The following is a 16,783-nucleotide window of genomic DNA, read 5'->3' as shown; positions in this document are numbered from 1 at the left end:
TGGATGCGCGCAAATTTTTTAGTTAGGACTACAGTAAATACTGTGGTGCCTCGATGGGTAGGGTGACCAGACACCCCCAGTTTCAGGGGACAGTCCCCTGATTGAGGACACTGTCCCCGGACCAAGTCTGTCCCCGGTTTTGTCCCCAGATTGGATTTAATAGGGGGCAGGGGCAATTTCAAAGACAGTCAGTGCAGAATTACAATAAAAAAATTGAATTACACACCCCCGCTCCGCCGTGCGTACTAGCATAGGGGGGTTGTATTTTTCCCATTATCTGTGCCCCTTTCTGATGATCATGTGCTGGTCGGAGCGGAGGGAATATTTCTTCAGTTTCGTGCGCATGCAAATTCAGCTTCGCCCGCATGTTCTTCTGCCTTGGCTCAAATCCTGGCCAGCCACCTGCCTGTCTCCTTGCCTTCCATGGTGGAGTGATCTTCCTCCGCTCCCCATCCCGTAGTAGCCGGGGCCCGGAGAGTAAGACTTGAGAGGCTGTGAGTAGGGTTGCCACCTCAGCCCTTTAAACCCGAACACATATGAATTACACAGATTCTGAGGCTGATTTAATGCAGATAAGGTACTAAGTGAGTTGAATTACCACCTTAATCAGCCATACAACCTGTGTAATCAATATGTGTTCGGGTTTAAAGGGATGAGGTGACAACCCTAGCTGTGAGGCGGACGACGGGCAGAGAGTTGCTGATTGCCGCCATTACTAGTAAAGAGAAAATATATCCCCGGATTTCATTTTAAAAATCTGGTCACCTTATCGATGGGGCTCTGTAGCTTATGCATGTATTTGCAGTTGTGTGCAAACTAAACCCCTGTTTTTATCGCATAATATTAGACAGGACAATTCAGTTGGTTAGCAGGCTGGTTGGTAAATTGAGCTGGGAATTTTTGGGGTTTTATTTTCCAGAGTAACTTGGAGGCGGCCATCACTGAAACCAGCAATGGTAGCTTGCACATTTCTCTCAGGAAAGTCTTTGGTTTTGTTTGACATGCGTTGACCTTCCATTTGCTCCTTGCTGCAAAGGCCATTTATAGAGGGGAGTGGCCATTTGTTTGTACTGTTAAAATATTAGTGAGGAGACGTACTGGACACCTTTGTTGCCATTGTTCTATATGCTGGGTGTCCTGTGTGCCCCTGTGCCTTTAAGGAGGGGTGGGCTCCCTCCAGGCTCACCTGCCCTCTGCCTATCCATTATAATGCATGTGCTTCTACTATGGAGGCTCTCAAATTTAGAGTTAGGACTACAGAAAATACTGGGGTGCCTTGATGGGCTCGGTAGCTTACGCGTGTATTTGCAAATGTGTGAAAACTAAATCCCTGTTTTTAATGCATACTGTTAGGCCCCATACACACTGTTAGATTTTCTGCAGATTTTGTTCTTCAGATTTACCAAAACCATATAATACGAGGTAAAACCTTAAGAGTTTCAATTTGTATGCAATCAGACAGGCCCTTGCACTACATGGTTTTAGTAAATCTGAAGACAAAAATCTTCAGAAAATCTAATAGTGTGTATGGGGGTCTTAGACAATTTGGTTGGTTAGCAGGTTGGCCGGTAAGTTGAGCTGGGAATTTATTTGGTTTTATTTTGCAGAGTAACATGGAAGCTGCCATCACTGACACCAGCAATGGTAGCTTCCACATTTCTCTCAGGAAAGGTATACATTAAATTTAAGGCAACACTGGATAATATTTTTGGTAGTTAAGACACTAGTCTGATAAAATGTATTTGCTGGCAGTTAAGCAAGTCGCCAATCATTTACTGTGTTAAAGTAAACCTATTTCCACCTGCAAGCTACATACAGGTCCTACATACAGGTAACATAGGATGCCTGCACATAGTTTCAGGCTAGTGCAGAGTCTCATATGTGTACCCAGGGTGTCCCACGAGAAGCACACTTCTAGATTTCCTTAAAGTGGAATTTTAGTCAGAAAATTAAGTCCTGTTAGATTACTTTAGGCTGGCTCATTTTGCAAATACAGCTATGCAAGACATTAAAAATAAGTGTCTATACTGTTTCTAATCCAGTAATACACGGTCTCACCTTCCTCTGCACATGCTCATTTGCTCTCCATTTTTAGGCACTGCTGAGTTTGTAGAGGCCGATCTGCTGACAGCCTTAGGCCCCATACACACGAGAGGATTTATCCGCAGATACGGTCCAGCGGACCGTATCCGCGGATAAATCCTCTCGAGGATTTCAGAAGATTTCTATGCGATGGCGTGTACACACCATCGCATTGAAATCCCCACTGAAATCCTCTGCCGATGACGTGTCGCGCCGTCGCCGCTATTATGACACGGCGACGGGCGCGACGCTGTCATATAAGGAATTCCACGCATGCGTCAAATCATTACGACGCGTGCGGGGAATCCCTTTGGACGGATGGATCCGGTAAGTCTGTACAGACGAGCGGATCCATCCGTTGGAATGGATTCCAGCAGATGGATTTGTTGAGCATGTCAGCAAATATCCATCTGCTGGAAATCCATCCCAGGGGAGATTTATCTGCGGATAAATATCCGACGGAGTGTACACACCATAGAATCTATCCGCAGAAACCCATTTGATGGGATTTATCTGCGGATAGATTCTATGGTGTGTATGGGGCCTTCAAGCGGAATTACTGTAACCCCTCCTATCCTTTAAAGCCAAGGAAGCTGCTTCTGTTTGATATGTAACTGCCATAGTGCTGCAGTTATGACACCAGCCATTTGATGGTTTGACAGTTTGGTTGAGGAAACAAGCAATGTGACAGTTAGCAATCCCAACATTCCAGGAATGTAACTGTTTTTTGAAACCATTACATTGATGGGCTTAGTCCAGCTTTATGATTTACTGCTGTTCAGGGGCTCTATGCTTCAGCAGTATGGCAAGAAGAAACCGGAGCAATGCTGAAGGCAATTTACAGCACACACTAATTTTGATAGCATAATTATTAATGTGGAATGTATTCTCCTTGCTAAAGAACATTATTTTTTATCACGCTGTTATAGGTAAAGTTCAACTTTAGCTTCCTCCAGCTTTCAGTTGCAGCTCTTTTATCTTGGGTCTCACATAGAAAGAGTGTGTACCGTAAATAGATGAGCTGCATTGTGGTATAATGGTTGGGAAAGGCATAGGCTAATATTTGGAAACATTTCTGGAAATACACACCTGGGTTTCAGAACGTTTCCCTGGGCTCCCAGAAAGGACTTTGTGCCAGTATGAAGGTTTGTGACAAATGCTTTGGAGCTGCAGTTATTTAGACATAGGAAAAGTGCACCGAAAGCCTTCATAAAAGTCATACCACATTTCCACCACATACTCTAAAGATTTTGCACTGAGGTCTTGCTCCCATTTGATTTTATGTTTTAGCATTAGGGATAGGTTGTTAACTTTCTATGGAAATAGATTATTTTTAATTGTGAAATTATAACTGGGCAGAAAAACGAATTCTATGAATGGGCAGGACTGTGACAGTAGACCCTGTTCTTGAATCCTGTAATAATGACAACTTCGGCACACTTTTAAAGTGTCACTTTATATTCAAAGCCTTTCCCACATTATGACAGAGATATCGAAGCTGCTATAGCTGACTTGTCCCTAGTAAGTTTCCATACTTGCAATATTAGAAATCCCATAAGGCATATTGTCTACTGTAAAACAGGTACACTTTATAGATTTAAATGCAGTACTGAGGTTGGAAGACTATTCATTAAGTGGAGCTATAAACTGTTACTTGAACCCCCAAATCTCATTTTGGATGGTTATATATGAGCTTAGTGCTCAGTTCACAGTCAATATATGACCTGTATAACATGCCTAATAAGTAAGTGTGTGTCATCTAATGTCTTTGGCTAGTGAAACCAACAAAAATGTTTCATAGTTACCTTGTACTACATTTTATATTATTTCATTCCCAATTATAATTTCTGATTCATGCAAATTGCCTATAGGTGTTAACATGAATAATTCAGAAAACACAAGTTTGGCAATTTCCTTACTGGTCCATTGAAATAATGGTCTTGTATCTTGCGTGTGTGTATATCAGCAAGCAGTTTTAAAGAGGAAGTTAACCCTCAACCTTTTTTTTTTTTTTTTTTTAAACCCTGCAAGAGAAAGTCATAATGAGCTAGTATGCATAGCATACTAGCAAATTATGATTGACTTACCTGATATCGAACCCCCCAAAGTTCTCCTCGGTCCCCTCTGCGGCCACCGCCATGTCTCCTAAGATCTTCTTTCTTGTATCGCCGCTCCTGTATCCTAAGCCTTAATCTAGGCTTCCCTGTAGGTGCAAGTTCTAAGGAGGGGTTTACAACCACTTTAAGTACCGCATATACTCGTCTATAAGCCGAGTTTTTCAGAACATTTTTTGGTGCTGAAAATGCTCCCCTCGGCTTATACTCGAGTCACCTTTTTGCGCCTGATCTCCCAGACCTTGGGGACCCGGTACCGGACCTAAACCTGGCACACATATAGCTCCACTCTTCCACAAGTGTGCAAAGTTTGTTGTCAGGGGGGCCTACAGCCAGGGAGCACCGATTTTTCAAAGCCAGGCACCCCTTCTATATACTCCCATATTAAACGTAAGTCTAGTCATGGGCACAGTGAGGCATGGGCACAGTGAGTCATGGACACAGTGAGGCATGCACATGGACACAGTGAGGCAAAGTGAGGCACGCAGATGGACACCCTAGGCCAGGGGTGTCAAACTGGCGGCCCTCCAGCTGTTGCAAAACTACAAGTCCCATGAGGCATTGCAAGGCTAACAGTTACAAGCATGACTCCCACAGGCAGAGGCATGATGGGACTTGCAGTTTCGGAACAGCTGGAGGGCCGCCAGTTTGACACCCCTGCCCTAGGCTTATAATCGAGTCAATACGTTTTCCAATTTTTTTTTTTTGTAAAATTAGGTGCCTCGACTTATATTCAGGTTGGCTTATACTCAAGTATATACGGTACATATTATTAAATAATGTATGGATTTACAGACCTTTAGATAGATATAACATTCACCTATCCTATTAAAGGAGCTCCCCAAAAAATCCAGAGGTAACTGTTTTGCTATTATACTGATGCTAAGTATCTAACAGTTACATTGACGTAAACATATTCCTTTGTATTATTAGGTATTTCTGTTTACACCATATAGTGACATAGATGCACAAATGTAAGCCTTTGCATTGGATTTTTTTTTTCTAATCAAAACTATTCTAAAAGCTAAAGAAAGGGAAAAAAAATCATGTAAGGGGGAAGTTCTCCATGGCAAATCATCAGAATTTAGAATATTATTTATTTATGCTGGTGTGGAAAAGGGAATGGAATCAAACACAGCACTGGATGTTATACTGTATGCAATCTAGGTTACTATGAAGAATTTAATAAAAATGTAATACAATAGGAAAAATAAAATTCATGCAAACCCTTTGAAAGTGCTAAAGTAACCAAAAAGAGAATTAGTAATTATGCGGATATGTCAGAGTGTATTGCTGAGAAAAGCAAATCTTGGAGATTTTCTGACGCAAAGTCACTCTTACTGATTTTAGCATGAGTAGTTTTATAGACTCCAGACGGGTCTCTCTGACAGACGTCAGCACTAACCCATTAAATTGCCATTTAATGGCTACAAACAGCCAAATTGCACTGCCTTGGGTCACTGGAGGTTGACATCTCCGCCATGCACGTTGGTAATACATGGCTTGTAAAATCTATTTACATAGCCACACAGCAGAAAGGTGGGATGGGAGAGGTTACTAAATGGTGGTAAAGTCTCCCTCAAAAATGTAAAAATCTATCCTGAGAAATGGCAAGTCTTGTAAAACAGGAGGCTGTGATTTAATGACTTTGGTGCGTGCAGAGAGTTTTTGCTTATAAATTGACCAATGACATGTTGTCTAATAAATGACACCTTTGTATTTACAGACACATTAAACAAAGGTACCAAAGAATTCTGAATTATTTCACGTACACTAAATGTATCATGTGATACAATATATTGTATGCAGAGGTGTGTGTTCCCTAGCAGCCTTGCTGAATTTCTTTTCACTATGGTCAGTTTTGTTTTCTTGCAGACCATTCCACCCAGGGATGATCCTAATAATATCACCTGACAGCCATTCTGTTCTGAATGTTCCAGTAGCGTACCAAGGGTGGGTATAGAAAGTCATGTCTGATTTGTCAGCTGGCCAACCCTTGGTGAGGATTGAACCTAGCTATGACAAAACAGGGATGCAATGTTCTGGGACAGTTTGTTGTGTCATTATGCTTGGTAGTGGGTATCCCCTTTCTCCTCTCCATCCTTGGGGAGATGGTGGCTTTGAGAAAGGTAAGTGTCTGTTTAAGGCCCCAAGGCTGTAGACCAGGCCTAGAGGGTATTGTCCCTCTCTTTAAGGCAGGCCATGTGGGCCTGAAAAGATATTCGTTTCCCAACTAGTAAACACTGGAAAACAGTTACATTCAAACACTTTGTTTTGTGGGATTATGCCAACTAGAAAAAACTCTATGTGATGCTGTGACCCATCCAATGACTCCTAGTCAAGGAGCTGCAGGTGCCCCATGTGAGTTTTTGGGGATTCCACCTTCTTCGTCCTCCTGTTTTACCTCCTATCAAGTTCAAGTAGATCTGAGATTACAATAATGTGTTCTTTCCTGCTTAGTCTCACTATCTCTTCAGCTGGCCATGGGCATGATTGAGCTGACCAGTGTCTTTCCATTGTGCAAGTTTGATGCTGTTGGCCAGGGTCTAGATTTATCAGATTTGGCTTTTAGTATGTATAGCCAAATCTTTTAGAGCTGAACTTCAGGCTGTTAAAAAAATGGTTGAGGGGGAACCAGCAAAGTGAACCAATCATCTTTGCTGCAGTCCTCATGTGTATACAAGGAACACGCTGTAGGAGGAATGAGACACAGATGAGCTCATCAGTCTGCTGCTTCTCCTTCACTGTCCAATCACAGGCTGGAGCAGAGAAAATCAGTCTCCATGCTGGCTGCTCTGTCTGACAAGGCTGTGTGAGCCTAGGTTCACACTGCTGCGAATTCAAAATTGCGGTAAAATGCGATTTGCCGCGATTTCGGCCGCAATTTAATGTAAATCGCGGCCCGAAATCGCAAAAAGTAGTACAGGAACTACTTTTTGAAATCGCAGATGCGGCGTCGCACTGATTAGGACAGTGCCATTGCCGACAATTGCCGCCGATTTGAGATCGTACCCAGTGTGAACCAGGGCTAAATCTCAGAAATAAATATATACAACTTCTTTGGCAAGTAAAACAGCTCTGCTATACTGTGTAAATATATAAATATATATATATATATATATATATATATATATATATATATATATATATATATATATATATATACATACTCATACTCTGTTAATTATCACGACCAAGCTTCATCGAAATGTTAACAATAAAACCACGCTGCTGTTTTGATCTACCTCCTCTGCAAGACCCCTTAGTGCCTCTATACTAGTCTTGGATTTATAAATTTGTGTGTTATTTGATTCCCTGCAGTTCAGCTTTAAAGATGTATTCTAAATCATGCTAGATCAACACAAATGCAAACCAATATTTGGATGTACCTAGAGTCTTTGCTACGTCCAAGTCCTGTTGCATATATCCCGTGCTCTTCTCTGTGTTTCCAAGAGACCAGTAAGCACTGCTTAGGGCAGAAAACACAGAACCCCTCAGCTTTAGACTGCAAGTCCCAATTTTCAGTGCAGCTTCTAACACAACCACTGAAGCACCATGATGTCCTGCAGTTAAAAGTTCTTGACCAATCACTGACACTACCACAAAAGGGCTCTTGTCCAGTTTCATCTTCTGAAGTTGTTGGTAAGTAGGTTCCAAAGATTCTGATAACAAAAGAAGAAGCAAACAACAGTCATTAATGATGGATACACATGACATCTTTAAAAATAATAACTCAATGTATCATAGTTTAATATATGATAAAGGCCAAAGTTTAGTTTCTGTAAAAGCATAAAAATATATCCTCTCTGTTTCAAAACATTTTGTCGCAGAACATATTCATAAATGCATCACTCTTCTCAAACTCATAAACCTGTCACCTTAACAGCTTAAATATATTTTTCACTAACAAATAATGCTTTCAGAAATGAAGTCAGCAAAACAAAAGCAATGGTCAAAAAGAGGTCAATTTGTAATGTGGCAACTGGCCTGTTTTATGAGCTTCAGTTTAAGGTTGCATTTCAATAAGCTGTTACGATCGGCGCAGATGGTTAAAGGCTCTTTTGCTCCTTGATAGTAACTCTGCAGATCTTAAAGTCTGTCCTTATAGACCCTTAACAATTCTAGTTTTCTAGGATATAAGTGCTTGATGACAAACACAGCAGTCAGCAGTGTCACGATTTAGACATATCTACCTGAACAAACATGGATCTCATTAAAAGTTGGCTGGCTAGTGATCCTTGTGGACTACAGTAAGCACCAATAAAATAATGTGAGTGCATAGCTAATCAGTGCGACAAACGGGGTACTAAAGAGAAAGTGGTACATAATTCCTTCACAGTACACATGACTGTGTAGAAGGGCAAATGCAAGTGAAGAACCAGAACATTTCTAAGCTTTAGGCATGCTAGGATGTATACATATGTAGGCCATCCTTATTAATAAGTTACGACAGGATTTGCTCTTAAAGTGTTACGAAACCAACAATGGTAAAACCAGTCTGTATATGTAGAATAGTATGCTTGTTATACTCACGGTGCAACTTAAGGGGTTAATCCTCTGCATTTTGTAAAAAGGATCTCAAAGTCCAAACTGATCGTGTGTGGGCGCCATCGGTCAGTTATCCTTCGGTCAAAAAAAAGAGAACTTGCTTTACAATTTGACCGATGGACGCCTAACCGATGGGTCAAAAACGATCGTTAGTATCTCCTCCTACCTGAACACACAGCTCTGGACAAACTCTGCAGGTTATCATGTGACTGGGGTATACAGATCAGCCAAAAAGGTATAGAGTGGCAGTATTTTAATATAAAAAGAAGATTTTTAAGCTGTGGGCACTGTGGGTGGTTAGATTAACCAATTTCATATTACTGGGTTTAGTAACACTTTAAAATCTCCCACTTCAGTCTGTACCTCTGTCGCAGTTGCTCACCCTGCACTCTGTTGTTGTCAGCACCAAAGAGGGCAGATAGGATGATTTTTTTAGTGGAGCAACTCCCACTTAATTTACCATGTGTATATGAAATATTAAAAAACTAAATGTTAATAACATATTTAAAAACATATTAAATAAAACAATACATTACTATCTGTACCAAAGCCCAATAGTGACAATATACGTTTTCATTGTGTTTGCATGGTAAATTATTAATTATTATTTGCTAACTAACATAGTGGTATTTTCCACTAATCCCCGAAAATTTGTTTGCTTAAAGCGGAGCTCCAGTCCACCAAACACTTTTTTTTTTAAAGACTGCTCTGTAATTGTCCAAACATGGACATTAACATTTGCAACATGTCAAATGTGCTGCACTTTTACTTTCTTTAAAAATGTATTTTTGCTTACAGATCTCGGAGTCAGGTAGGTTCCATTTTAGCTGCAGGCATCTAAAGCACTCCTGTTTTAATTTCTGGGATAATCGTGCAGCTGGCTACCCAGCATGCACATTCTGATCTCATGAATGCGCAGTAATGGTGCTGCGCGGCTCTCCTTCTTGCTGACAGGTTGCCAACTTGAGATTTCGATTCTCAAGGGCTCCTGAGATACATGACACCACTATCCCATAAATCCTTGCAAATTGCCTAGTGACATAATCGCCTAGGCGGGGATGGCAGGAAGTACAGAAGAAATCACACTATTAAATGTATTTTCAATTAGATTTATTTTATTGCACTGGGAAAAGGATAAGCTAAATGCATACCATAAAGAGAAAGTGCAGAAAATGGGTGGACCTTCGCTTTAAATTTGTGTTGTTCTTTCTTTTTTCTTCCACTGGTCATGATATGTACACTGAGCAAAATTATAAACGCGACACTTTTGTGTTTGCCCCTATTTATAATGAGCTGAACTTAAAGATCTACGACTTTTCTATGTACACAAAAGGCCTATTTCTCTCAAATATTGTTCACAAATCTGTCTAAATCTGTGTTAGTGAGTACTTCTCCTTTGCCAAGATAATCCATCCACCTCACAGGTGTGGCATATCCAGATGCTGATTAGACAGCATGATTATTGCACAGGTGTGCCTTAGGCTGGCCACAATAAAAGGCCACTCTAAAATGTGCAGTTTTATCACACAACACAATGGAACAGATGTCACAAGTTTTGTGGGAGAGTGCAATTGGCATGCTGACTGCAGGAATGTCCACCAGAGCTTTTGCCCTTGAATTGAATGTTCATTTCTCTACAATAAGCTGTCTCCAAAGGTGCTTCAGAGAATTTGGCAGTACATTCAACCAGCCTCACAACCACAGACCACGTGTAACCACACCAGCCCAGGACCTCCACATCCAGCATCTTCACCTCCAAGACCATTTTTTGTGTCGGATAGGGAAATCCCCCCCTCTTTCCTGTGGGGTCACCTGGTTAGGATATGATTAGCGATTCCCCCATGGAGGCTGGGTTCACACTACTACACTACTTTCATCCTACTTTACTCTGCTACATTGGTCCTACATTTATCCTACATTGGTCCTACATCCATCCTACTTTCATGAACAGGATACTACTTTGGTCCGACTTCAATGATATTCAATGGGCCTGAAGTAGGATCAATGTAGGACCAAAAGTAGTACAGGGAGCATTTTCAAAGTCGGACCGACTTGTGTAGGACGCTACAAGACGCTCTAATAGGGAAACATTGAACACAGAGCAAAGTAGGATGAAAGTAGTGTAGTAGTGTGAACCCAGCCGGAGACACACATAGTTATAAAAATGTTCCAGCTGTTCCTCATCTATTTAAAACAAAACAAAAAAGATTTTTACTGGACTTCCCTTTTGGCAGATCACTAATTCTTTGAAAGCATTTTAATCCCTAGGTTTTGCATTTTTTGTTGTTAGTTGTTTGTTTTGAAATGCAATAGAAAATAGCCATAATGCTTGTAAATGATCACCTTGTAAAACAACACATTCAGTTTAAAATAGAAATGAAATGCAAAACATTTGTGTATAGATATAAAAAAATATATAAATACCCTCTTTCCCTTTTTTAGTGATCATATTCCCTCTGTTCTCAACTGCAGAAGAGCTGGGGGAGGAGAAGCAGCAGCACACTGAGCTTCCCAGTGAATGGCTGTGCAGTGGGGGCATGTCAGGAGAAGTCTGATCTTTGGAGGAGAACAGGCTGTGTTCCCAGCATAGCTGGTGTGCTCTCCTGCTTATTGTTGTCAGTTTTTAATAGGAAAGCCAGGGGACTAGCAGAAACACTAGGGATTTCACATAAAGAAAGCAATACAAAGAGAACAGGAGACTTCCTCGTACAAGTACATGGTACAGCAGACATATATCAGGAATATGAAGTAACAAACACTTTAAGTTTTCAGTTACTGGTTAAAGTACAACTCCAGTAATAAAACAGCCCTTGTGTTTTTTCGTCCCCTACCACACTGAACTCTGCTACTGTTGCTTCAATAATAAAAACAAATAATGATGTATCAATGGACAGAAAATTGTATTCCTATGTGTCTTTTATATTTGCCTTGTAAAGTTTTGTTTTTTTTCCCCTATAAAAATAACAAACATGTTATACTTACGTGCTCTGTTTCAGTGGTTTTGCACAGAGCAGCCCAGATCCTCCTCTTTTTGGGTCCCTCTTCTGTGATTCTGCCCCCCCCCTTGTTTAGTGCCCCCACAGCAAGCAGCTTGCTATGGGGCACGTGAGTCAAATCACAGCTCCCTGACCCGGCCACACCCCCGTCTCTCCTAAATGGCTAGCTGACTTTGACAGCAGCATCAGCCAATGGTGCCACTGCTGTGTCTAAGCCAATCAGGAGGGAGAATCTCGGATGACTTGTGGATATTGCTGGACAGAGAGGGACCTCACACAGAAGGCTTTTTATAGAATGCTTTAAAAGATAAAAAAAAACTTCTTACTTTACAACCCCTTTAAGTTTAACTTTAGCAAATGCATGTGCTTAGGTGTATTGACAAATGTTTTTTGGGATTGCTATGAGCAGGATAATATTTACAACTCAGTCTAACTGAAGGGGCACACAATTAATCACTGGTGTTCCCAGCATGTCACTGGACAGTGATCACTGCACAAAGATTGTCCAAATAGATCTATTACCTTCTTAGTCTTGTTACTGTGTGACAAATATTCACTTCTACATTGAATGAGTTACTGCAGTATTTCTAAATAACATTTGCTCTGATAACCACATAAATCGACAATCATAATACAGTCTTGTAACTGATAGTGACTATCTGCATTGTAGAAAGTGAAATCAACAGCTCTCTGCCATGAAAGATACCACTGTTTATGATTTTAAAAAATATCATGTAGCAGAAAGCATCCCATTGTAAAGCTTGTTGAATAATAGACGCATAATCGATCTTCCCTTGTATGGATCATAATTATTATACTGGAGACAGTTGGTGGCACTAGTGAACATGTGGATAAGGTTTTGGTTCAATCTTCTGTTGATTTCTTCTAATATGACAGAGATATATATAAATAACACCTTACTAATGATGGGCAATAATGGGGAGCTAAGCCAGCATGGAGTAAATATTGTATATGCACGTCCAGTGAATGGAAGCTTCCAAAGATCTGATCATTTGCTGCAGATAATCGGATTCGGCCCATTATGATCATCTTTCGGGATTAACTAGATTTTACATTTTAACCCCCTGAACCCCCTGCTGCTGTGGCTGCAGAAACCCATTAATTTACTACCATGGCTAAATGCCAACTTCCCCCCTGAGCAAGCCACACATGTTGTTAGTTGCTAGGACTTAAGTAACTACACAGTGGGGTTGATTTACTAAAACTGGAGAGTGCAAAATCTGGTGTAGCTCTGCATAGGAACCAATCAGCTTTCAGGTTTTTTGGACAACTCTTAATTGAACAAGCTGATTGGCTACCATGCACAGCTGCACCAGATATTTCAGTTTTAGTAAATAAAACCCAGTGTCATTGGTTGCTGAGATGCAGGTGACAGCCAGTGTCTTAGCAACCAAAAGATTATGCTGCCTACTGACCTGTTTCAATTTGTAAACAAGCCAGCAAGCATCCCAGGTCATGTCATTGAATAAATATAGTCAGACTACATCACTGGCCAGCTTGCTGACATTCAGCAGCCAGGTGGCAAGTTGCAATGAGAGTCCATCAGAAGAGGATCATCATGTGCAGGTCTGGTATAGATATCTTAGGAAACCCTGCACATTTTTTATTTTTTTGATGGCTGTTATCATTAACCATATTCGGCTATTTCTGTACATGGTCAATGACCTCGGCTGCAATCCCCTGGCTGGCTGGTTTACAAAGTGAAGCAGGCTGGGGATCAGAAATATAATTTAGCAGCAAATTATATTGTTTCTTTCTAAAACTTTTTTTTCAATAACCCTGTGGCAGTTCACAGGAAAGTTTAATGAATACCCAAAGCATGTTACTTAAAAGGAATTGAACATTTTTAATTTTGAAACCTTATAAATGTAGCGGGGTATCATCCTTTTTGATGTGATATAAAAGACTACTATTGCTGATCGTGAAGGATCTCAGCTCCCTCCTGTGGCCAAAATTAGAGCCACCTGCTGTTTACATTTTGTTCTGGTACCGCATAGACTGTTGGGGAATTGAGTACAGAGAGAGAAGAGACTCCATTTGACCTGGCCTGTAATAGACTACATTACCCAGAGAGCAGCTGTACAACCCCAAGATGCTTTGCCTTCCACGCATCCTGCTGGGGGAGGTAATATAAGGGGGAGGACGTGTTTGGTGTGCTCTCTCTGGACCGCCTCTTCAACCCAGGAGGACACTGTCAGAAGTGTCTCCACGGGAAGTAGGCCACAGTTGAGGCCTACATACGCCCGGGCAGAGTGCCTTGGAGAAGGAGAGACGGAACCTCTGACGGAGTGATTGGACAGGCTTCCAGTACCCCTGTGACCTGTTTGAGAACCGGAGGCTGCCGTCTAGCAGGACTGTGACCGGAGATCATGGACGGAGTACCACAGAAGGACAAGGCCTGAATCGGTTGGAAGAGACGGGCACCTGCCCAAGTGTACTGACTTTCTTGCAGGAGGGCAGATTGTTGATGTTCATCAATTGTGGTTCGACTGTTCAGGAAGTTTTCATCAGATACTATTTTTTTTCTCTCTCTTCTCTTTGGATTACAAACAGTTTTTTTTCCTTCTTTGCGCACCAACGCATGCCAACGCATACGTGCACAAACTGGTTAGATAAACTATATTGAGGTTGGGCCTGGCCCGCCAAACCACATTGGTTTGCTATATTACTCAAAGACTACCTATTTAGTGTTGCATATTTTTGATATTCATTTTTATACTCGTTGATCGAGTAATTGGTTCTATTACCTTGTGCAGTACTGTAGAGAGAAGGAGAGCTGGGTGAGGCTTGGAAAGGGGGTACTTCAATGTGATATCTTATTGAGGGAATCCCCTTGCTGTGTTTTCGTACAGGTCTGTATGATATTATAGTTTAGCTTACACCTATGTGTTACTATTGTTACTGATTCTGAAGGGCTCTGCAGATAGTTTGTCACTGTTTTACCTTTGTTCCTTTATTTTTATCTTACAAGTACTACTTTGGTTACTCTGAGGTCTGTGCACAGTCTGTCTTTCATACTGAAGGATCCATCCCATTTAAAGGTAACCTCTAATTTGCATAATATGTTGCAGTGTAACGGGATATTGTGCTCCCCAACGAGTTACTGGGGCCCACAACTCCCATATTACCAGTTGTGTCAAGGGAGGGTTTTGAGTCACTTTCAGGGGTTGATCACAGAGCATATACCCAAAAAAAACAGCAGCTCCTCCGGGGGTAGTGCTACATAAACAATACATGCTTCTTCTTTTTTTTGCATTGGCACATGTCCAGCTCAATGCCCTTTGGTTCATAACTCCTTGCCTACTAGCCTTCCCAATGCCAGAATTACATTTCAAGATTCACCCCCTTTTACTCCAATGGGGTTCTCATTAATCTTCACAATTTTACAATGAGTTTGTCAAACGGCCCACAAATCGACTCTAAATACATTCACCCATGACTATTGGTAAGCTTCACCTTAAAGGGTCACTAAAGGAAAAAAAATTTTTAGCTGAAATGACTGTTTACAGGACATAGAGACATAATAGTTAACTGATTCCTTTTAAAAATGATTAAAAATAGATAAAAAAAACAATCATATAATGTGCCTGCAGTGTAGTTTCGTTTTTGCTGTTGTTTGCTGGTTCTCTGATGTACAGAGAGCCACTAGAGGGCAGTCAGCCAATAGAGAGCAGTGATACTTTGTCTAAAACTCCTCAGCACCAATCCAGTTTCGTTTTACACACAGCTCCTTGATTAGTGACCACCGTGAGAAATCTCCCAGTACTGTGGTTATCAGGAAACAGGCAACCAGGAAGTGTCCAGAACAGAGAGGATTTACAGCAACATGAAAGCAAAAACGAACAATGAGGACATGAAACCAGGACTGCAGTAAGGTAAAGGAAGCCATTTAGCTAAAAAAAAAAATTCCTTTAGTGACCCTTTAACTATTTGTTGTGTCACCAGTTCAGAAGTAATGAATATTTCTCCAAGAAAGCAATATAAGCATTTTTATTAGCTTGAGTGAAGAACAGTAGCAACATCGTGTATTTTGTTTCTATATATTTCCAGTTGAGGAGACTTGCCTGCTTGTTTTTGTGTCGAGAGCAGGAACACAAAAAGCAATAAAATACCTTACAGAGGATATAAACCCTCTACAATAAACTATTGAAATGTTAGTTTTAGGTGAGCCCTTAAGTTGACTATAAGCAGACAGATCATTATTTTATGAAAAATCATCTAATGTGAGTCTTTTCTCACTATGACCACCAGAGCTGCTAAATCAAATCTCAAGTCACACAATTCTTCTCCCAAGCATTTACTGACTAAATAGCTTGAATAGTGCCAAAATGTTCACTACATATTTTTTAGCTGGTGCACATGAAGCTGTTATTGTTCGCTTTGCTCAGATTGGTCACACTACTGGCAAAACGCACATTAGCAGTGGCCGGCATTTCAGTTTGAAGTGGAGGAGGCCATGTTGCTATATTATTTCTGGCCACTTTGTATATATCTGATTTAAAAATTGCATTTAAAGGAATAATAAGAGACTTCAGACAAAAAAGGATTACAAGCGAGAAGTAATAAAACACCCCTGGCCATGGCAGGATAAAGAAAAAACAGTGACATTGGCTTTATAATCTATATAATCACATAGACAAACACTAGTGTCAGTGATATTATAACACCGTAGAGCTAAGTCAAGTCTATACAATAGCTGAAATCAATATTTTGTTGAACCCTTAAGCAATGAATGTTGCAGTGTCCCTGCATGTGCGTGATAAGCGGCGAGAGACTGACAGGGACACTGTAGCTGTAAACTGCACAGTCATTTATACGAAAGATAGCACACTAATGTAGAAAGGTAGGGAGATTCTCAAACTGATTATCTCCAGATCAATACAGAATTGAACTCCATTTACATTGTGATCGTCCTTTATTATTATGACCTTAAAGCCATTACAGCATTGTTATCCCAGTTTATGCTTTATGATTTATAGTTGTAATATTTCTTTTAAGTGATAATAGCACTATACCGACACT

At 40.7% G+C, this 16,783-nt stretch overlaps 1 protein-coding gene across 2 annotated transcripts in view; it reads right to left on the bottom strand.

Annotated features, from left to right (window-relative positions):
* TTC28 (tetratricopeptide repeat domain 28) overlaps positions 1-16,783 on the bottom strand; it is a 636,155-nt gene that overhangs the window by 422,436 nt on the left and 196,936 nt on the right. For both annotated transcript variants that reach the window (XM_040350766.1, XM_040350776.1), the window contains exon 3: positions 7,586-7,858. In XM_040350766.1, the coding sequence (XP_040206700.1) occupies positions 7,586-7,858 (273 nt within the window). The remainder of the gene's footprint in view (positions 1-7,585; positions 7,859-16,783) is intronic.

This window comes from Rana temporaria, chromosome 1, assembly GCF_905171775.1.
Source record: "Rana temporaria chromosome 1, aRanTem1.1, whole genome shotgun sequence".
In the NCBI taxonomy this organism is placed as follows: Eukaryota; Metazoa; Chordata; class Amphibia; order Anura; family Ranidae; genus Rana; species Rana temporaria.
Note: the sequence above shows the minus strand (reverse complement) of the source record. Positions and strands in the feature narration are given on the sequence as shown.